Genomic DNA, 20,900 nt, shown 5'->3' with positions numbered 1-20,900 from the left:
AAACTGGATGGTTTTCAGAGCACAAGCAAATTGTGTAGTGGTAAAAATGCAAGGGGGTGATAAGCCCCCAAGGTCCTGGCTGAGCCCAGGCTTCCACACCCATGGCAGTGCACTCCTTACCCCCATGTAGGTAAGGACCCCTCCCATGCATGGCTCTGAGCAGCACGTTTCATTCAGGTCTGGCCCCATTAGTGTCTCCAATTCCACAACTGTATCCCAACACCCCAACACAGGGACAGGCTAGGTCAGTGATAAAGATATAAAAGTGGGGAGCTCCCAGCGAGAGATTCCTAACCCCATGGTGGGGGTCGCCAGGAAGACCTTGTCAGAGGTAGCATCCGAGAGGTCTGCAGGGCGGGGGGAGTCCAAGCCTGCAGGCTGGGGAAAGGCATGTGCAGAGGACACAGCCCCAGATCTGCAGGGGCCGTGACCCAGGTCCACTCTCCTGTTCCTTCAGCTGGGGCCCCCAACATCGCCCACTTCACGGATCCTCTCGTGGAAGCCACCATCATGGTGTACTCCACCATCACCTCCCAGCTGCTGCCCACCCCGGCCAAGTCCCACTACACCTTCAACCTGCGGGACCTCTCCAAGGTCTTCCAGGGAATGCTCATGGCCGACCCAGCCAAGGTCGAGGTGAGGACTGGTGGGCCCCTCCCCAGCGTACAGTAGCAAGTGCTCACACTGACCTCATGGTCCTTCCGCGACCCCAGTTTTAGGCCTTCCTGATCAAACACTCCTCAGCCTTGATCTGGTCAGGCCCTGGGGCTAGGGGTGGAACTTGGCATCAGCAGCTGCCAAGCCCCCAGGAGCTTCAGGCAGCTGAGTCCCATCTTGCTGGTGAAATCCATGCCTAGGATAGTGGCTGTGATGGGGCCACACAAAAGCAGGAGCCAGGCCCCGGCAAGGCCTGCTGGGTTCCTGATGGCAGCCCAGGGTATAAGAAAACTGGGGGAAGAGTCCATGGGATGCCTTCTAGGAACTGAAGGTACCAGGAGGAAGGAGCAGGAGTGCAGCGGGGAGCAGTGTCAAGGGTGCTGGGTGCCTGTGCAGCTCCGTGGCTGCAGCGGGAGAGAGTCTGGAGGTGCTGGGAGCCGGGGGTGGGGAGGGTGTAGATTTGCACTTTGGAATGGGGGATGGATGGGTCCGTGTGTGCGGGCCTGGTGTCTAAGGGACAGGGTGAACAGGACAGACACTAGCCTTGGCCCTCCAAGCTCTAGGCAGAGGGGTCGAGAGAAGAGCCTGGGGACCTCCTAGGGCCGGTCCCATCACCTGAGGAGAGGCAGGAGAGTCAGCACGGAGGCGGCATCAGGATGTGGCTAGTGTCAGAGGGGGCTTGGGGATCAAGTGAGGGGTTAGATGTGGGGTGTCAGGAAGGTATAAGGAGTCAGGATTCCCTCCCAGGCTCGGGGTTTGGGGAGCTGTGGGGACTCTGAAAAGTGTGTGCTAAGTCAGTTCAGTCATGCCTGACTCTTTGTGACCCCATGGACTATGGCCTGCGAGGCTCTTCTGTCCAAGGGATTCTCCAGGCAAGAATACTGGAGCAGGTTGCCATTTCTTTCTTTCTCTGAGGGATCTTCCTGACCCAAGGATCAAACTTGAGTCTCTATGTCTCCTGTATTGGCAGGCGTGTTCTTTAACACTAGTACCACCCAGGAAGCCCAGGGTGAGGGGGACCCTGAAGCTAAAGGAGCTGGGTGCCCAGCTGGTACAGCTGGGCCTGAAGCAGGGGGTGGCAGTGGAGAGGCCAGGGCAGCAGTGTGTGGACCGCATCCTCCGTGGGCCAGCAGACACTCAGGGTCCTGCCAGGTCCCGGTGAGAGAGCCAGGCCCAGGTCAGGGCCCTGGTGCGTTGAGAGGCGGCTGAGGCCGGGCACTGACGCCAGGCTGGCCGCAGGACAAGGTGCAGCTGCTGCGCCTGTGGTACCACGAGAACTGCCGCGTGTTCCGCGACCGCCTGGTGAACGACGAGGACCGTGACTGGTTCGACAAGCTCCTGGAGAGCCACATGGACGAGTGGGAGGTGGGCTTCGAAGAGGTCTGCCCCTTCCAGCCCATCCTTTATGGGGACTTCATGTCGCCAGGCTCCGACGTCAAATCCTACGAGCTCATCACCAATGAGAGGAAGGTGAGGGTCCTGCTGGGGCCCTAGCCCTGGGACCCCGGCCCTCTGTGGCCGCTGCTAAGACCACCACTCTCTGACCAGAGGGCTAGACACTGGTCTGGAAGGCCATTGCAGGGACTTAAGCAGTTGCCTCTCTGAGTCCCCATCTCCTCACCTGTCAAATGGGTGCAGGAGGCCCCGCTTGGCCCTTTGCTGAGGGTAAGCCTGTGGTTCAGCTGAGACCTGCTCCATAACTGGGGACCCACTAAGCCGTTTGAGGGGCTGTTGTCCACCCACAGAGCTGTGGCAGGGCCCCTGGGGCCACAAGTCTCGAGTCAAGATCCCAGGGTGGCAGGATGAAGCCGGAGTGAGTGGGCCTCCTGGTAGTTTCTCCCCACACAGACCCTCTCCAGTTCTCAGTAGCTCCCTCAGGGCCCCAGGTTGGTACATCCTGGGGAGAGCCCTGGAGGCAGTAGGCAGCTCTCTGACCCCACCCTCAGGCCTCATTCACCCGGCATCCTCATTCACCCGGCATCCGAAGGCCCAACAAGGCTCCTTGCACAGAGGAGCATAGGGAAGGGAGGAGATATTCTCCCCGACAGCACATGTCGGGGGGTGGGGGGGACATGGTGCACGGGGACAGAAGGAGGACCCAGCTGTTCTCATCCCCACCCCCGCCCCCAGATGATGCAGGTGATCGAGGAGTACATGGAAGACTACAACCAGATCAACACCACCAAGCTGAGGCTGGTGCTCTTCATGGACGCCATGAGTCACGTCTGCCGCATCAGCCGCACCCTGCGCCAGGCGCTGGGCAACGCCCTCCTGCTGGGTGTGGGCGGCAGCGGCCGCAGCTCCCTCACGAGACTGGCCTCGCACATGTGAGGGCCCCCAGGCATGGTGGGCGGCGGGTGGCTTGTGGCAGACTCATTTCCATCCCTGTTCTTCCTCATGTTCCGCACTTGGGCAGACCCACTTGGCCCATGGGCTTCTAGAAGGCCTGGGCTCCAAGGAGAGGCAGCAGCCAGGCCCTGTGATGCCGCGGGGAATGCAGCGGGTAGCTGCAGGCATCCAGGAGGGGTTCCTGGAGGAGGTGACCATGGGCCTTCTCTCTGAATCAGAGCTTGGCGGATGGAAGGGAAGGGCATTCCAGGTGGAGGGAGCAGCCTCAGCAAAGGTCTGGAGGCCAGAGAGCAGGTTCAGGGCCGAGGAGTCAGCAAGTCTGCCCAGGACGAGAGCAGCTGGCTCAGGTGAAGCCTTAAACTCTCTACCCAAATACTTGTCTCCAGGGCCGAGTATGAGTGCTTCCAGATTGAGCTGTCTAAGAACTATGGCATGACAGAGTGGCGTGATGACGTCAAGAAGGTCTTGCTCAAGGCTGGCTTGCACAACCTGCCCATCACCTTCCTGTTCTCAGATACCCAGGTGCCACCACACGGGCAGTGGGCAGGGTCTGGGGTGAGCGGGATACAACTCACCCCAGCACGCCATCCAGAATGGTGGTCAGTTCTTTTAGTCCAGGTCCCTGTCAGTGAGGGTGGATCTTGGGAGGAATGGCTGGAAGAGGGGCAGGGGGCCAAACCCAGCCTGTCAGAACTGGGGGGTGGGCATAGATCATGGCTACTCCCAGAGGTAAAGAAGGCCCCTGGCGCCATGGCTGTCCACAGGCAGAACCACACGCACTGGTCAAGGGCTTCTGACCTCAAGGACCACAGGACTGGTACCTACAGTGCTGGGCCCACGGCTTCCTTCCTGGGGCTGCTCCATCTGGAGCTCCCTAGGTGTGAAGCCTCTTCCAGGGCTGAGAGAAGGAGAGGTGTGGGTCTGGAGCCTCAAGACAGACAGGGCAGAGCTTCAGCCTGACTGGCATTTGGGGTTGGGCCGAAATTGAAGCCCCGGAAGGCTCCCAGCCAGCCCTGCTCTTCTCTCTGGGGCTTCCCTTACATAGTCAGGCAAGAGAGGGTGCCTTCTGGCACTGGCCGGGCCCTGGCCATATGAGATAGGAAGGACCTGTTTCTGCCTGTGGCCTGGTTCTCTCCGGTAAGTTAACTGTGAGATGTGGAGAGGCCCAGCAAGAGAGGAGGAAGACACTGCATGTCCCACCCAGGACCCAGGCCCTTCCATAGCCAAGCACCGATGTTCAGAGTCTCTGCTGTAGGGCGGGTCTGGGTGTGAGTCCTCAACCACGACTCGGGAGGTCACCTGCGTAACCCCGGGCTTCTCTGAGCCTAGTGGCACTGTCCGTGGAAGAGTCTGCTGCTAAGGTCCAGGGAGACCAGGGTCGTGGAGCCCCACACCCCAGGGCCATCGTCAAGGTTCAGTTCCTCCACCCTGCTCTCCCCCAGATCAAGAATGAGTCCTTCCTGGAGGACATTAACAACATCCTGAACTCGGGCGACATTCCCAACCTCTACAACGTGGATGAGCAGGACCAGATCATCACCACCATGCGGCCATACATCCAGGAGCAGGGCCTGCAGCCCACCAAGGCCAACCTCATGGCTGCCTACACTGGGCGTGTGCGCAGCAACATCCACATGGTGCTGTGCATGAGGTGTGGGCGGCCGTCGCAGCCCCACGGGACCGTGGTTGGGGCGGGGGGGCGGCCGGGCCTGCCCACCGTGCCACTGGGCCCAGGCTGCTCTGCCCTGGTGTCCTGGCTCACACACCACAGTGCTGTCAAATAACCCTGGGTCCTGGGTTCCTGGGCAGGGCAGGGGGGGTGTCAGTGTCTCAGGGCCTCATTTGAGCCCCCGCCCCCCAGCCCCATTGGAGAGGTCTTCCGAGCTCGCCTGAGACAGTTCCCCTCCCTGGTCAACTGCTGCACCATTGACTGGTTTAATGAGTGGCCGGCAGAGGCCCTGGAGTCTGTGGCCATCATGTTCCTGAGTGAGATCCCAGAGCTGGACGCCAGCCCCAAAGTAATCGAAGGACTGGTAGGTATCTCGGTGAAGAGAAAGCCCGTGTGGGGAGAGACTGTGTAGATTTGGGTGTGGGGTCACCAAGGTCTGGGTGAGAGTTCCCAGGCGCACCACGTATGGGAAGTCTCTAGGCAGACAGCTTTACCTGTCTAAGCCTCAGTTTCCTCATCTATATAATAGGAATGTCACACGGTGGTCACGGTGATGTAGGAGGCTGGACACACAGTTTCACAGTCACCATTATCTTATTCCCAGAGGGTTTCATAGCAGCTTCTCTGAAGAGCCCCCTGATACACCCCAGAGACCACAGATGGGTGGGAGGGCTTGCTATGTCTAGCCCAGCCTAAGAAAGTGGTGGTCACCTGAGGGCTGAGAGCTCAGATGAGCCCACTGCTGTTCAGCCATGCTGAGGCCCGGGGCCTTCCCTTCCCCCATCTACAGCCTCCAAGTGGGGCCCCACCTTAGGGCTTTCTGAGCAAGGTGGGTCCGAGGGGCTGTGATAAGGGCACCAGGCCAAGAGCCAGGATACCTCTAGGCCCAAATTCAAAGTGAACTTTGTCCTTGACAACTGTGTCAACTTGAAAAAGCCTCTTGACTTCTCTTGAGTCATGGGGTTTTTGTCTGCAGAGTAGGTGACCTTTAGCTGGAGATCCCCTCCTGTGAGAGTGAGTGTGAGGGGCACCCGACTCCCTCCCCAGGCCCAGGCTTCGGTGGCTTCAAGGGCACCCTGGTGCCCCATCTCTGCCAGACTGGCATCCTCGATCTCTTTCCCCACAGATTCAGGTCTGTGTGTATATCCACCAGTCGGTGGCCAAGAAGTGTGTCGAGTATCTGGCTGAGCTGGCCCGCCACAACTATGTGACCCCCAAGAGCTACCTGGAGCTGCTCAATATCTTCTCCATCCTTGTTGGGCAGAAGAAACAGGAGCTGAAGACCGCTAAGAACCGCATGAAGAGTGGCCTCGACAAGGTGGGGCCAGGGGTGGGGGCCTTGTGGGCAACTGCTGGCTGCTTGTGATTCTGCCCATTCTGTCTCAGCCCTGACTCCACATGACCCCTTTCAGTTGGCAGCCCACAGTGTTTAAATGGGGAGCCTCTTCCCTCACTGAAGGTAGCGGGCCAAGGGCAAGACCACAGCAGGTCACCCCAAAGACTTTTAGTGGACTGCTCCCTTCTTCTGGGGCCCCCTGGGCAACCTGGAGGACCCTGAAGCAGCTGGCCATAGCCTCTCACTCGTGAATGAATAAGGGCAGCCCCGCAGGGCCCTCTCCCTGTTCCCCCCCAGGCCTAGCTCTCTGGTCCCTATCACACCTGATTTCCTCTCCGTGCCCCCACACCCTTCAGCTGCTGCGCACTGCAGAGGACGTGGCCAAGATGCAGGAGGAGCTGGAGATTATGCGCCCCCTGCTGGAGGAGGCTGCCAGGGACACCACGCTCACCATGGAGCAGATCAAGGTCAGGGGTGCTCCTGGGCTCCCTCACTGATGGCTGAGCATGTCTGAGGAGGTTCAGCATCCCCACGCAGCCACGAGATCCCTAGCGGCCCGGACTGTCGGTGCCCAGGTCCCTCATTCAGTCGTGCAGTCCCTCAACAAATGCTTGCTCAGAACCTATTCTGTGCCGGGCACTGCCCTGGACAGGAAATAGGGTGATGAGCACGACAGACAAATCCAAACCCGATAGTCACAGCACAGGTTGTTGTAAGCAGGAGGGACGCCACAAGCAATGGTGCAGAGTCTGCTTAAGTCTCCCTCTGAGACTCTCTGAGTCTACACGAGGGCCTGTGTTTAAGGGTTAGTCCTCCGATGGTAAAGAATCTGCCCGCCGTGTGGGAGACCCTGGTTCTGATCCCGGGGTCAGGAAGATCCCCTGGAGAAGGGAATGGCAACCCACTCCAGTATTCTTACCTGAAGAATTCCATGAACTCCCAGAGGAGCCTGGGAGGCTATAGTCCATGGGGGTCACTAAGAGTTGGACACAACTGAGTGACTCACAGACACACACACACACACACACACACACACACACCTGAGTGACTCACAGACACAGACACACAGACACAGACACACACACACACACACACACACACACACACACACACACACACACACACACACACACACACACACACACACACACACACACACACACACACACACACACACACACACACACACACACACACACCCTCACAGTAGCCTCTGCAGATTCGCATATTCATGACGGCAGCTTTCTGGAAGAAACAATCATGTCCTGCTCTGCAAAGGCAGTGGCACTGGAAATTTTTTCAGCAGATGGAAAGGAAATGGCTTGTGGGAGGGGAGCATCTTTCTCTGTCTTGCATGGAGGTGCCCTGTGGGTTTAGGGGGTCCTGCCCCTGGGGCAGTTATGCTTAAGCACATAAAGCCCAGAGCCCCATGCCAGGCCCACGATGAGTGCTCAGGATCGGAAGGGGCTGCTAGCACTCCCAGATCTCCACAGGCTATCACAGCCAAGAGGGTCCTCGGAGAATGGGGCATCTGAACTCTCATTCCCTTCCATCTGGGGAGACTGACACACTGAGAGGAGAAAATGGAGGCAGGCTCACCGGTCCCTGACGTTGGCCACCCGTGGGGCCTCACTACCTCTGGTCCCTAGGTGGACACAACCATTGCTGAGGAGACCCGGAATTCAGTGCAAGCAGAGGAGATCAAGGCCAATGAGAAGGCCAGGAAGGCACAAGCTATCGCTGATGATGCCCAGAAGGACCTGGATGAGGCTCTGCCAGCCCTGGACGCAGCCCTGGCCAGCTTGCGCAACCTCAACAAGAATGATGTGACTGAGGTGGGTGGCTTGGCCCGTTCTGGGCATCTCTCCTGATGCCTCCTTGGGTTCTGGCCCATAGGCTCTCCCTCTAACATCTCATGAGCATCATCTGTCGAGAGGTGAGGGCAGAACTAGAGCTTGAACCCAGCTGCCTGCCCTTACCTCCTTGTATCCACTCCGAGGAGCCAGGCAGGTGCCTGAGGAAGGCTCTGGGCCCTGAGAAATGACCGTGTAAGGCCTTTTGGCCAAGCCTGGGTACATGGGGGAGCAGTAGTCGCCACAGGCTAAGACAGACCTCTGGGGATCCCCGGGCATACCCGTGGTCTGTAGCAGTAGGGACTCAGTTGGTGGGACCCACCCTATCTGGAAGCTGTCCTTGCCTGGGGGTGCCCACTATGACGGACCTCCCCCTTCCCGACTCTTGGCCTGGCCCCCAGGTGCGTGCCATGCAGCGGCCACCACCAGGCGTGAAGCTGGTCATCGAAGCTGTGTGCATCATGAAGGGCATCAAGCCCAAGAAGGTCCCAGGAGAGAAGCCTGGCTCCAAGGTGGATGACTACTGGGAGCCAGGCAAGGGGCTGCTGCAGGACCCCGGCCGCTTCCTGGAGAGCCTCTTCAAGTTTGACAAGGTGTGCATGCCGGGCACCCGGCCAGCTGGGCAGAGAGGCAGGGGGAAGGAACTGTCCCCTCCCCCACAGAACTGGGGCCTCCCTCCCATCTCCCTCTGCCTGCAACACACATAGCCCTGTGGTCACAGAGCCTAGGGGACCAGACCCTGGCCCAGAGGAGCTCTCCAGCTAGGGGGCAGGGGGCAACAGATGGGTATTGATGAATCAGGACCTGGGAAGGCTCCAGTGCCCACGGGATAATCACCCACAGTCACTCCAAGGGGAGTCTCTCTCCTGTCCTTTTCTCCCTGCAGCCCCTGTGGCCCCGGCCAAGACCTTCCCTGGCTGCTCAACTATCACCCCTCTCTCGATCTCAGCCCCTGAGATTTAACACCTGTCTGTCTCTGGATTTCTCTCTCCCTGTCTGTCTGGGGCTCTCAGTATCCATGGGCATGTGCCCTCACGGGGATGCTTGTGGTGAGGTCCACCTGGAGCCTACAGCCCTCTTGGAGGTTTCTCTCCAGCCCACATGGGCCACCCACCACCACCATGTGTCAGGGCTAAAGCCCTGGGCACATCCTAAGGAGGGTAGAGACAATGGCCCATCTCAGGGACAGCTGGACTCCATACGGAGCTCCCCATCCCTCCAATTAAGCCAAATCAGGAGGCTCACGGCCAGCACTCAGGCTCCCTTGGTCCCAAGCTCTGACCTCTAGGAGCTCATGAACAGTACAGATTCCTGGATTCATCCTAAACTACAGACCTGGATTCTCCTAGCACAGGTCAAGAGCCCTGAAGGAGTGATGCGCTCTGGGGGTGGGGATTATTGCACTTGAACACGTGCCTGGTTGGACCTCAGAACCACTCTCTCACCTCCACATCAGCCAGGAAGCAGCCCTTGTCTCTAAATGGGTTTTAAACAGGGCCTGTGTATTATCAGATCTTGAGGCTCTCAATTCTTGGGGAAGAAAAAATCTCTGATTTTGTTCTTTGAAATCCTGGGACACAGAATTTCCTCTTCTGGCCAGCCTTTCTGGGTTGTATTTATTCCCTAGCCTGCCCGGGGCATAGAGGCAACAGCAGGGTGTCCCTCCACCTCCCAGAGTCCTCTCCGTCCTCCCTGGGAAGTGGCCCCAAGCCCATGGTTCCCATCCCCAGGACAACATCGGGGAGGCAGTGATCAAAGCCATCCAGCCGTACATCGACAATGAGGAGTTCCAGCCGGCCGCCATCGCCAAGGTGTCCAAGGCCTGCACCTCTATCTGCCAGTGGGTGCGCGCCATGCACAAGTACCACTTTGTGGCCAAGGCCGTGGAGCCCAAGCGGGTGAGCGCTGGGTAGGCCTGGGGCCGGGGGCGGGGGCCTGGGCTCCCCCCAGGGGCACCGGGAAAGCTGGCCCTGTTTCCTCCGCCCGCAGCAAGCCTTGCGGGAGGCCCAGGACGACCTGGAGGTGACACAGAGGATCCTGGAGGAGGCGAAGCTGCGCCTGCACGAGGTGGAGGACGGCATTGCCACGATGCAGGCCAAGTACCGCGAGTGCATCGCCAAGAAGGAGGAGCTGGAGCTGAAGTGTGAGCAGTGTGAGCAGCGGCTGGGCCGTGCTGACAAGGTGCGCGCCCCTCTGGGGAGGGCCCGCGGGCACAGCCTGCCCCCGATGGGCTGGAGGGGCCTGAGCAGTAGAGGGGGTGGTCCTGGGGTGGCTGTCCCTTCCCCCTCCCCGGCTACCTTGGTTGGGGGGCACTGCGCCAGGCAGGGACATCCAGGGCCAGCCTCCCAGAGCCCACCCCATGGGCTGTCCCTGCAGCTCATCAACGGGCTGTCAGATGAGCGGGTGCGCTGGCAGGAGACGGTGGAGAACCTGGAACACATGCTTGACAGCATCTTCGGGGACGTGCTGGTGGCTGCCGGCTTTGTGGCCTACCTGGGCCCCTTCACGGTGAGGGACCCCCCCGCACCCCTGCCGTGAGGCCTCACTTCCATAAGTGGTGGCCTGAGGGTGGCTCTTCTCTCACACACTCGTTCAACAAACATTTTTTTTAGATGTCCTGTCTGAGCCAGGTGCCGTTCTGGGCATTGGGGAAATGGCAGCTCACAAAACAGCCAGAAAACCTGCCCTGCAGGGCTGGCCTTTCTAGACAGAAGGCTGAACTCATACTTCTGGGCTTGCTGGGCACCTGTCCCTCAGTCCTCACAGCTGCCCTGACGGGTGGGCACTGTTGCCATTCCCCCGGTTTCACTGGTAAGGGGCTGAGAGCTAGGGAGGCCGAGGATGTTCCCCATGGTGGGGCTGGGGCTCAGGCCTCCAGCTTTACGTCTCACCTCTGTGCAAATGCGAGCCCTGGGGCGCAGGGGAAGTGGGAGGCCGTCGCGGCTGTCTCGGCGGGGTGGTCCTGAGTCTGGTGTCTCTCCAGGGCCAGTACCGCACGGTGCTCTACGACAGCTGGGTCAAGCAGCTCATGGCCCACAGTGTCCCACACACCGCCGAGCCCACGCTGATCGGGACGCTGGGGAACCCCGTGAAGATCCGCTCCTGGCAGGTGCCCACCCTGGGGGCCTGGAGCAACCGGGCTGGGCCTGCAGTGTGCTCTGGGCTGGGCCAGGAGGCCCCCGCCTCCCTCCTACCCTCTCCTGGGTCTGCTTAGAGCTGCCTTCCCTGAACCTGCCTGGGGCCAGTCAGAGGCTGGCGGGTAGGAGAGGAGAAAGCTGAGTGGCACAGGTGCTAGCTGACTGCAGGCAGAGAGATCAAAGGGTGCTTGTGAGAGTTGGGTGTGGTAGGAGAGCAGTGTCCAGAGCGCGGGGTTAAGAGATCGTGTCTGAGCTATAGACCCCGGGGGACAGGTGGAGTTGACACAAGGAGAGAACCAAGAGGCAGTAGGCAGAGGCCGAGCGTGGCCACAGGCTGGGAGGGCTCTAATGGCTCCATGAAGATGGTCTGGCTGAGCTAGCACTCAACAGGCAAGAGGAACAAGAGGCCCAGCAGAGGAGGGTGTCAGGAGTCAGCCCAAGGCAGGGAGGCAGGTCCTGACAGTTGAGACCTTGTGCGCTGCCCTCCACCCTCATGAGGATGCAGTAAGGGGAAGGGGACGCAGCTGAGCACAAGGTTGGGGGTAGCTGCTACCCCACTGGGCCTGCTTGTGTGAGCCTCCCCCCCACCCAGCCTGGTCCCCCACAGATCGCTGGCCTCCCCAACGACACCCTGTCAGTGGAGAATGGGGTCATCAACCAGTTCTCCCAGCGCTGGACCCACTTCATTGACCCTCAGGGCCAGGCCAACAAATGGATCAAGAACATGGTGAGCCTAGCCCTGCCACCACCCCACCCAGCGGGCCTTAGTAGGTGCGTGGGGAGTAGCTGAGCCTCAGGCCAGCTCTCAGCCCACACGGACCCTTCCCCCCTCCCTCCACTCCGTGCCCCCAGGAGAAGGACAACGGGCTGGATGTGTTCAAGCTGAGCGACCGCGACTTCCTGCGCAGCATGGAGAATGCCATCCGCTTTGGCAAGCCCTGCCTCCTGGAGAATGTGGGCGAGGAGCTGGATCCCGCCCTGGAGCCTGTGCTGCTCAAGCAGGTGGGCCTGCCGCAGCGGGTGTCGGGGCGGCCCAGACACGGGTGAGGGCAAACCCCTTCCCCTGCCTCCCTGGTGGGGCGTCAGGCCACAGCGCTCACCCATCCCACCCGCTGCAGACCTATAAGCAGCAGGGGAACACGGTGCTGAAGCTAGGGGACACGGTGATCCCCTACCATGAGGACTTCAAGATGTACATCACCACCAAGCTGCCCAACCCCCACTACACACCCGAGATCTCCACCAAACTCACCCTCATCAACTTCACCCTGTCACCCAGGTAAGCCCCTGGCCCCCAGCCCCCCAAGTATCAGCTCTGCCTGGCTGCCCATCTCTCACCCCTAGGCTGAGACTCAGGGATTTTCCTTCTCGGAAACCCCGCCAGCTTCCTCGTAGGCTGTCTCCATTTCAGGTCATTCCAGCTCTTCCACCAATGCCCCTTACTTCCACTGTTCCCACTTAAGAATCAATGCTCCCCCTTCCCCACAGCTTATCCTGATCCCAGGTCTGGAGTCCCTCTCCCAGCCTCCCTGGGCAGCACTAGCCCACCTCATCCGGATACTCTTTCCCTACAGCCCTTGCTGGGCCCTTGTGCGCTAGACCCAGAGCTGTCCTAGAGCCCCGAGGAGGGCATACTCTGACTCCCTGCACCCAAGCCCTGTTTCCTGCCCTTGCTGCCCTACGCCCAGGCACTGCAGCTTTTGCTGGCCACCCGCAGAGTGCTAAGGCCTCCCTGACAGTGGCCACTGTGAACCTCTCCACGAATCACGGGCTGAAAACCGCCTTAAGGCTTGATCTTCCCCATCACCCATAGCTTCCTCCTGCTGAGAGGGAGTTTCTCAGAGACCCCAGCAGCTCACACATTCAACTGCCTGGCCCCTCCTGGGATTCCAGGCTGCCACCTGAGGTCTCACTGAGAACTGATCACTTTGAATCCAGGCTCTGCCTTAGCCCTGCAGCCTGAGGCTGAGGTCAGACCTCCCAGGCTGACACCAGCAGAGATGCTGGGCTCTTTGGAGCCCCAGGAGCATAGGTAGGCAGGTGAGCAGGCTCAAGGCTGGCCCTCCAGGGCTTACCAGGTGTTAAAGACATAATGTCTCCTGCTCCTGGCAGTGGCCTAGAGGACCAGCTGCTGGGCCAGGTTGTGGCTGAGGAGCGGCCCGACCTGGAGGAAGCCAAGAATCAGCTGATTGTCAGTAACGCCAAGATGCGCCAGGAGCTGAAGGACATTGAAGACCAGATCCTGTACCGCCTCAGCTCCTCCGAGGGCAACCCCGTGGATGACATGGAGCTCATCAAGGTGCTGGAGGCTTCCAAGATGAAGGCTGCCGAGATCCAGGTCGACAACTGCCCACGCACCCCTGCCCGCCTCTCCCCACCTGCCCCGGGCCTGCCTGCATCACCACCCTCTTCTGCCTGCTGCTCTTTGCCAGCCTACCTGGGCCTGACCAGCAGCCCCCTTACTGCACCCCCAGGCCAAGGTCAGGATTGCAGAACAGACAGAGAAGGACATTGACCTCACGCGCATGGAGTACATTCCTGTGGCCGTCCGCACCCAGATCCTCTTCTTCTGCGTGTCCGACCTGGCCAACGTGGACCCCATGTACCAGTACTCCCTCGAGTGGTTTCTCAACATCTTCCTCTCGGGCATCGCCAACTCAGAGAGGGCAGGTAACCCCGACACAGATTCACATGTTGACCCAAACAACCAGGCTCCACCCTGGCACAGAGGTGAAACACCTGGGTGCATTTCCACAGCAGGCACACACACGTAGACACACACCCAGGTTCACTGGTACACACCCTCATCAGACTCACCCTACATATGAACACACACCCCACTCCTAGCCTCCTTGGAGCAAATGCCCCAAGGGGGTGTGCCCCAGACTGCTCCTTTGGCTGCTGGGAAGATTGGCTGGGCTGGGCTGCACCCCAGGGATCTTTCTTCTCTGCCCCCCAGCCTGTCCCCACACTGCCATCACCCCTCTGCCCTGCAGACAACCTGAAGAAGCGCATTGCCAACATCAACCACTACCTGACATACAACCTCTACAGCAATGTCTGCCGCAGCCTCTTCGAGAAGCACAAGCTGATGTTCGCCTTCCTGCTGTGTGCCCGCATCATGATGAACCAAGGCAAGATCAACCAGGTGCGTGGCAGAGAGGCAGCTGCGGCCCGGTCAAGGACAGATGGCCTGAGGGGTTGCCCTGTTGCTGAGCTGAGAGAACAGGGTGGAAAGACAGGGCATATCAGGCAGGAGGGCACAGCAATAGCAGATGGGCAGAGGCCTCCAGAAACAGTTATTTGCGTGAAACAGCCAGGAGGCCCTGGGTTAACTGTGACCCAACAGGTCCTGTGCACAGGCCTCCTCAGAGCCTTGAGAGTACTAGTGAGCAGAGACCGTCCCGAGCCTCCCGGCTCACGGTCTCATGAGTGCCAGGGATTTTGTGATGCGTTGGGAAGCATTGAGAGTGACATCCTCCACTGCTTGAGCCCTCACTGTGTGCCAAGTGCTGGGCTCACAACAACCCTCTGACCTATCCCTGGGTAGCAGAGTTCTGATTCTTCCTACTTTCCAAGTGAGGAAACAGAGGCTCAGAGAGGTCAAATCTTTTGGCTCAGGTCACATAGCCAGGGAAAGGGAAGGAAGTAACACTAACCCAGACCTGTCAGACTACCATCCCCAGTTTTCTGTCTGAGGATAGTAGAGGGGGCTCTGCTGGGTGGGCACCGGACCCATGGCTCAGGGACTGGGCGCGCGTCTCCTCTGTCCCTTGCCAGAACGAGTGGCGCTACCTCCTGTCTGGAGGCTCCGTCTCGGTCATGAGTGAGAACCCTGCCCCGGATTGGCTGACAGACCGGGCCTGGAGAGACATCCAGGCACTCTCCAACCTGCCGGCCTTCTCCTCCTTCGCCCATGATTTCGTGAAACACCTGTCGGAATTCCGGGCCATCTTTGACAGCCATGAGCCCCACCGGTGAGCTGGGGCCTGGGGCACAGCAGGGTGGGTGCATTCAGGGAGTGAGACCCAGGTACAGGTTTGCCCTGGGCCTTCTCTGAGGGGCCACCCAGGGCTACCCTGCAGCTGTGACTACATCTCTTCTGTGCCCCCGGCCATGTACCCCTGGACACTGCATTCTCCCCTGCTGTCCGGCATCCCCTCCCAAGCAGAGAGCCTGTGGCCATTGTCCTACCACAGGTCAGCTCTCAGGAGGACATGGGCATTGTTGCAGGGAGCCCTTGCCTGGCATCTGGGAACAATACCTGGACCAGTTCCAGAAGCTGCTGGTCCTCCGCTGCCTACGTGGGGACAAGGTGACCAATGCCATGCAGGACTTCGTGGCCACCAACCTGGAGCCACGCTTCATCGAGCCCCAGGCAAGTGCTGTCAGCCAGCACCTGGGCTAATCGCCCCTCTGGGACCAGGGTCCTGGCTGCACCTGCATGGACCCCTCTGTAGCCTCGGTCAGGCCAGGATCCTTAGCCACCACATGAAGCTCTGGGAGGTTCCAAGTCCTCTCAGGAAGCCCCTTGGGGACCACTCTGGGGGCCCCAGGAGCCTCCTCTCTTGCCCTGGTGGTCTGCCCCTGAGGAGAAGCTCTCGGTGACCCCAGCATCTCTCCGCCCTGCAGACAGCCAACCTGTCACTGGTGTTCAAAGACTCCAACTCCACCACCCCCCTCATCTTCGTGCTGTCACCGGGCACCGACCCCGCCGCTGACCTCTACAAATTTGCCGAAGAAATGAAGTTCTCCAAGAAGCTCTCTGCCATCTCCCTGGGCCAGGGGCAGGTCAGGGCAGGTGGGTGGTGGAGGAGGAGGGAGCTGGTGGGCTGGGCCAGCGGGTCCCCCATCACTCAGCGCTCCTGTCCCCACAGGGCCCTCGGGCGGAAGCCATGATGCGCAGCTCCATAGAGAGGGGCAAGTGGGTCTTCTTCCAGAACTGCCACCTGGCACCGAGCTGGATGCCGGTGCTGGAGCGCCTCATCGAGCACATCAACCCTGACAAGGTACACCAAGGGGGCACCAGCACCTTCATCCTGGATGGATGACGCTCAACGAGCTCACCCCACAGTGGGCACTCAGCAAGTGACACATGTAACATCCATCAACTAGATTCTTCTTCCCAGTGGCCCCTCAAGTTACTGCCACCAGTGACTTGCCCAAGGCCACCCAGCACAGAGGTGACCCTGGGACTTGCCGAAGCCCATGTTCTTAACCAGTGGTCCGTCCCAGGGGTAGAGTCAGGCTGAGGGTGGCCCAGGATCCTTGGGTAGGGGAGAGCCTGGTGTTGGGGTGGCCACCAGATGTGGGTCTCAGTGCTCACGTGGAGCGTGGCCGCCAGGTTCACCGGGACTTCCGCCTGTGGCTCACCAGCCTGCCTAGCAACAAGTTCCCAGTGTCCATCCTGCAGAACGGCTCCAAAATGACCATTGAGCCACCGCGCGGGGTCAAGGCCAACCTGCTCAAGTCCTACAGCAGCCTCAGCGACGAGTTCCTCAACTCCTGTCAGAAGGTGAGACACACTGGGCACAGGCCCGCCCCCGCAGCCCACCCCATTTTCATCCCCACCCTTCATGCCCCTCCTCCCCCCGCCACCTCCGGCAGGTGATGGAGTTCAAGTGCCTGCTGCTGTCTCTGTGTTTGTTCCACGGGAATGCCCTGGAGCGGCGTAAGTTTGGGCCTCTGGGCTTCAACATCCCCTACGAGTTCACAGACGGGGACCTGCGCATCTGCATCAGCCAGCTCAAGATGTTCCTGGACGAGTATGACCACATCCCCTACAAGGTGGGCTGGGCACGGGCTGGGGGCGGGGAGTTAGGTGCCTGGGGGCCTGACCCACCCACCCCACTGTTGTTCAGTCGCTCAGTCATGTCTGACTCTTTGCGACCCCGTGGACCGCAACACGCCAGGCCTCCCTGTCCTTCACCATCTCCCAGAGCTTGCTCAAACTCATGTCCATTGAATCAGTGATGCCAACCAACCGTCTTATCATCTGTCGTCCACTTCTCCTGCCCTCAATCCTTCCCAGCATCAGGGTCTTTTCTAATGAGTCAGCTCTTCTCATCAGGTGACCAAAGTATTGGAGCTTCAACTTCAGCATCAGTCCTTCCAGTGAATATTCAGGACTGATTTCCTTTAGGATTGACTGGTTTGATCTCTTTGCAGTCCAGGGGACTCTCAAGGGTCTTCTCCAAAACCACAGCTCAAAACCCACCCCGTAGGTCCTCAAGTACACGGCAGGGGAGATCAACTACGGGGGCCGTGTCACCGACGACTGGGACCGCCGCTGCGTCATGAACATCCTAGAGGACTTCTACAGCCCCGCTGTGCTCTTCCCGGAGCATAGCTACAGCGCCTCAGGCGTTTACCACCAGATCCAGCCCACCTACGACCTCAACGTGAGCACACACCAGGGCCGTGCCCGAGGCGGCCTGCCGGTTGGGGGTCCTGGGGTGCCGTGGACATCTGGGTGCTGGGAGACGTGGCCCCTACCAGCCAGCCACTCTTTTTCATTGATTGATCCATCCCACAAGGATAGTCCTGGAGCTCAGGTTCTGTGGGGAGAGGCCCAGTCCTGCCTCTCAGCCCCTGCCTGAGGGTAATTACTCTTCGAGGCAGAGGGGTGGCTCCTCTGAGGCTGCCAGGCATGGCAGTGAAGGTCACCAGCCCAGACCACACAGTCAGGGAGGGCTCCTGAGGATATGATGCTTCAGCTCAGATGTGTGCGGGGCAGGCAGGGTCTATGTAGAGAACCCCAGCATGTGGGCCAGAAGCATAAAGGGCCTGCAGAGGAGGGGCTGTGACAGGGTTGAGCCGCTGAATGAAGAAGCAGGAGTGAGACATCAGGGAGAAGTGGGCTGGAAGGGAGCAGAGCCCATGGAGTCCCGAGGGTAAGAGGGAGATACATAAAGGTTGCAACCAGAGGTGACGAGTAGGGGGTGTGGTTGCTTGGAGGGCCGTCCTGCAGGCTGGAGGTAGACCAGGGGAGGGGCTTCAGTCACAGCCCTCCTCTCCCCACAGGGCTACCTCTCCTACATCAAGAGCCTTCCACTCAACGACATGCCGGAGATCTTTGGCCTGCATGACAACGCCAATATCACCTTCGCCCAGAATGAGACCTACACTCTGCTTGGCACCATCGTCCAACTACAACCCAAATCCTCCTCTGCAGGTGGCCACAGCCGGGAGGAGGTCAGTGGCAGCAGAGAAGGGGCCCACCCAACACAGGGCCAGTCTCCTGTCTACCATCCTGCCTGCTCCGCTGAATGAGGGAGCTCTGTGCCTGTAGACTCCTACACGGGCTAACGGGGGCCACCCCTGACCCATTTGTGTCCCTTTGCCCCCACAGATAGTGGAGGACGTGGCCCAAAACATTCTGATCAAGGTGCCCGAACCTGTCAACTTGCAGTGGGTCATGGCCAAGTACCCCGTGCTGTATGAGGAGTCCATGAACACGGTGCTAGCACAGGAGGTCATTCGGTAATCCCCTGCCAGCCCCAGCGCTGAGTCAGCGGGCCCCTGGGCTGCAGAGAAATGATAGCAAAGGCTACCATGGGCCAGGAGCCATGCGAGGTGCTATAAACTCAGCCTGTAACTCAGCCATGCTATTCCCATTTCACAGATGAGTAAACCAAGGCCCCAGCAGGTTAAGGGGTCTAAGGTCATATATTTACTAACAGCCAGGGCTGGGATGGGTACACAGGCCACCCAACCTGGCTTTATGCTCTTAGCTCCTATGTTCTGTCATTGTTTCTCTGTCTATGGCCTAGAACTGGGGAGTGCGGGTATGGCCACACAGTCCCAGACCACTGCCTTCCTCCTTGCCACTGGCTCTGTAGGTACAATCGGCTGCTGCAAGTGATCACACAGTCGCTGAGAGACCTGCTCAAGGCCCTCAAGGGGCTGGTGGTGATGTCTTCGCAGCTGGAGCTGATGGCTGCCAGCCTGTACAACAACTCTGTGCCCGAGCTCTGGAAGGCCAAGGCCTACCCATCGCTTAAGCCACTGTCCTCATGGGTCATGGACCTGCTGCAGCGCCTGGACTTCCTACAGACTTGGATCTCCGAGGGCATCCCAGCCGTCTTCTGGATCAGTGGCTTCTTCTTCCCCCAGGCCTTCCTGACAGGCACTCTGCAGAACTACGCCCGCAAGTCTGTCATCTCCATTGACACCATCTCCTTTGATTTCAAGGTCTGGATTCAGCCAGGGTCAGGTCAGGTGACAGGCTAGGGGGTGTGGCCCAGGTGGGAGGGGCACGAGGCCACAGCTGGCTGGCAGGATCAGGGAACTGCTGAGCCGGGGTCAGGGGTCAGGAGGAGCCAGGTGAGACTGTAGGCACCCGGGGAAATCCCTAGGGGTGGGGCGCAGGCTATATGCTACCAGCTAGAATAGCGATGCTGGGGCAGGCAGAGATTCTGCCATTTATATGAGAGGCATCTGTGTGCCCACACCAGGTGATGCCCCAGTCAGTGTCAGAGCTCAAGACCAGGCCCAAGGAGGGGTGCTTCATCCACGGACTGTTCCTGGAAGGTGCCCGATGGGACCCTTCGGCCTTCCAGCTGGCCGAGTCTCGGCCCAAGGAGCTGTACACAGAGATGGCTGTTATCTGGCTCCTGCCCACGCCCAACCGCAAGGTCCAAGACCAGGACTTCTACCTGTGCCCCATCTACAAGACGCTGACCCGTGCTGGTACGGACCCAGGGCGGGGGAGCCCACACCACACAGAGGGCCATAGGCGGGGCCCAGGGTTGGGCCAGTTAGGCTGACCCAGGTTAGCTGAACGAGATGGCTGGCAGAGGTCAGTCAGCACTCCTGAGGCCCAGACGGAGCTGGTCCAGCAGCAGGCAGGGTGGTGCCCAGGGGTTGGGCTGAGTCTGTGGGGAGTGGCCCCTGAGCCCCCCACCAATCTCCCTCAGCAGACCCATGTTGGATCCTGGGAGCCCCAGCCTGCCAATGGAGGTTCCCAGGAGCCAACAGGCCCAGACAGGATAGGTGGGCTTGGGCTGGGTCCAGCAGGGAATGAGCAGGGGTGTGAACTGTCCCCTTCCAGTCCTTAACAGGTGCAGTAACCCAGGGCAGGCCTGAGCCTGGGCCACACTGGTCAGATAGGCTTCCTCTTGGGTCAGGTCCCTTCCTTGTCCCAAGCTCAGTCTCCAAGGGACCACCTTCCTTTATACCCTGTTCCTGCCCCAGCTGAGGCAGACAATTTAACCTCCTCCCCTCTCACCTGCTCCAGGAACACTGTCGACCACCGGCCACTCCACAAACTACGTCATTGCCGTGGAAATCCCCACTGACCAGCCCCAGCGACACTGGATAAAGCGTGGTGTGGCCCTAATCTGTGCCCTGGACTACTAGACCCAGACAGAAGGGCTGGGGCCATTAAAGTTGCATTTCCTGAGCGGTCCCGCTGAGCCTTAGCTCCTTACACCAGGCCTCTTCTGTGAGACCCACTGCAAGGGAAGGTGGGGGTGAGAGGCTGCAGTGGCCTCGAGAGAGAATGTGCTTAGCAGGGGGAAGTGTGGCAGAGCTGGCAATTTTGACCTGCAACAAGGGAAGAGAGGCGAGCCTTGCGAGGTCCCAGGACCCTCCAGGGACAGTGCACCAGGCAGGACTAGAGGCAGAGCTACCACCTCCGCTGAGTCCTGGCACCTCTCAGGTTACAAAGCCGTCAGCTCTGGTAAAGCCGCAGCCCTCTCCTACCACAGTACACCTTGCACACCACTCCTCGGGGTCCGCAGCCCTCCCCCCCCCCCCCCCCGACCCAGTTCAGGCCGTAAACCCCAGACCTAGGATCCCAAGAACCTCTGCCCCAGAAGGCAGAATGCCTGAGAATGCACTCCCCTCCCATCTCTGGTCACACACAGGGCCCAGCCCAGGTCTGGCTAGGTCCTCAT

The 20,900-nt window shown here is 59.8% G+C and overlaps 1 protein-coding gene across 1 annotated transcript in view; it reads left to right on the top strand.

Annotated features, from left to right (window-relative positions):
* Positions 1-20,404, top strand: part of DNAH1 (dynein axonemal heavy chain 1) — a 74,776-nt gene extending 54,372 nt beyond the window's left edge. The window contains exons 46-77 of the mRNA XM_043886875.1: positions 458-636; positions 1,897-2,127; positions 2,788-2,984; positions 3,393-3,528; positions 4,449-4,657; positions 4,868-5,039; positions 5,802-5,993; positions 6,368-6,478; positions 7,661-7,846; positions 8,266-8,457; positions 9,595-9,762; positions 9,854-10,045; positions 10,241-10,372; positions 10,848-10,973; positions 11,609-11,728; positions 11,854-12,003; positions 12,120-12,280; positions 13,114-13,339; positions 13,476-13,671; positions 13,998-14,149; positions 14,782-14,978; positions 15,235-15,379; positions 15,634-15,792; positions 15,879-16,010; positions 16,346-16,516; positions 16,609-16,788; positions 17,226-17,402; positions 18,025-18,195; positions 18,353-18,483; positions 18,843-19,194; positions 19,458-19,692; positions 20,240-20,404. Coding sequence (XP_043742810.1) covers positions 458-636; positions 1,897-2,127; positions 2,788-2,984; positions 3,393-3,528; positions 4,449-4,657; positions 4,868-5,039; positions 5,802-5,993; positions 6,368-6,478; positions 7,661-7,846; positions 8,266-8,457; positions 9,595-9,762; positions 9,854-10,045; positions 10,241-10,372; positions 10,848-10,973; positions 11,609-11,728; positions 11,854-12,003; positions 12,120-12,280; positions 13,114-13,339; positions 13,476-13,671; positions 13,998-14,149; positions 14,782-14,978; positions 15,235-15,379; positions 15,634-15,792; positions 15,879-16,010; positions 16,346-16,516; positions 16,609-16,788; positions 17,226-17,402; positions 18,025-18,195; positions 18,353-18,483; positions 18,843-19,194; positions 19,458-19,692; positions 20,240-20,361 — 5,600 coding nt within the window. The 3' untranslated portion in view covers positions 20,362-20,404. The remainder of the gene's footprint in view (positions 1-457; positions 637-1,896; positions 2,128-2,787; positions 2,985-3,392; positions 3,529-4,448; positions 4,658-4,867; positions 5,040-5,801; positions 5,994-6,367; positions 6,479-7,660; positions 7,847-8,265; positions 8,458-9,594; positions 9,763-9,853; positions 10,046-10,240; positions 10,373-10,847; positions 10,974-11,608; positions 11,729-11,853; positions 12,004-12,119; positions 12,281-13,113; positions 13,340-13,475; positions 13,672-13,997; positions 14,150-14,781; positions 14,979-15,234; positions 15,380-15,633; positions 15,793-15,878; positions 16,011-16,345; positions 16,517-16,608; positions 16,789-17,225; positions 17,403-18,024; positions 18,196-18,352; positions 18,484-18,842; positions 19,195-19,457; positions 19,693-20,239) is intronic.
* The last annotated feature ends 496 nt before the right edge of the window (positions 20,405-20,900 follow it).

The sequence above is a fragment of the Cervus elaphus genome, chromosome 24, assembly GCF_910594005.1.
Source record: "Cervus elaphus chromosome 24, mCerEla1.1, whole genome shotgun sequence".
In the NCBI taxonomy this organism is placed as follows: Eukaryota; Metazoa; Chordata; class Mammalia; order Artiodactyla; family Cervidae; genus Cervus; species Cervus elaphus.
This window is presented reverse-complemented; position numbering and strand designations above follow the sequence as displayed.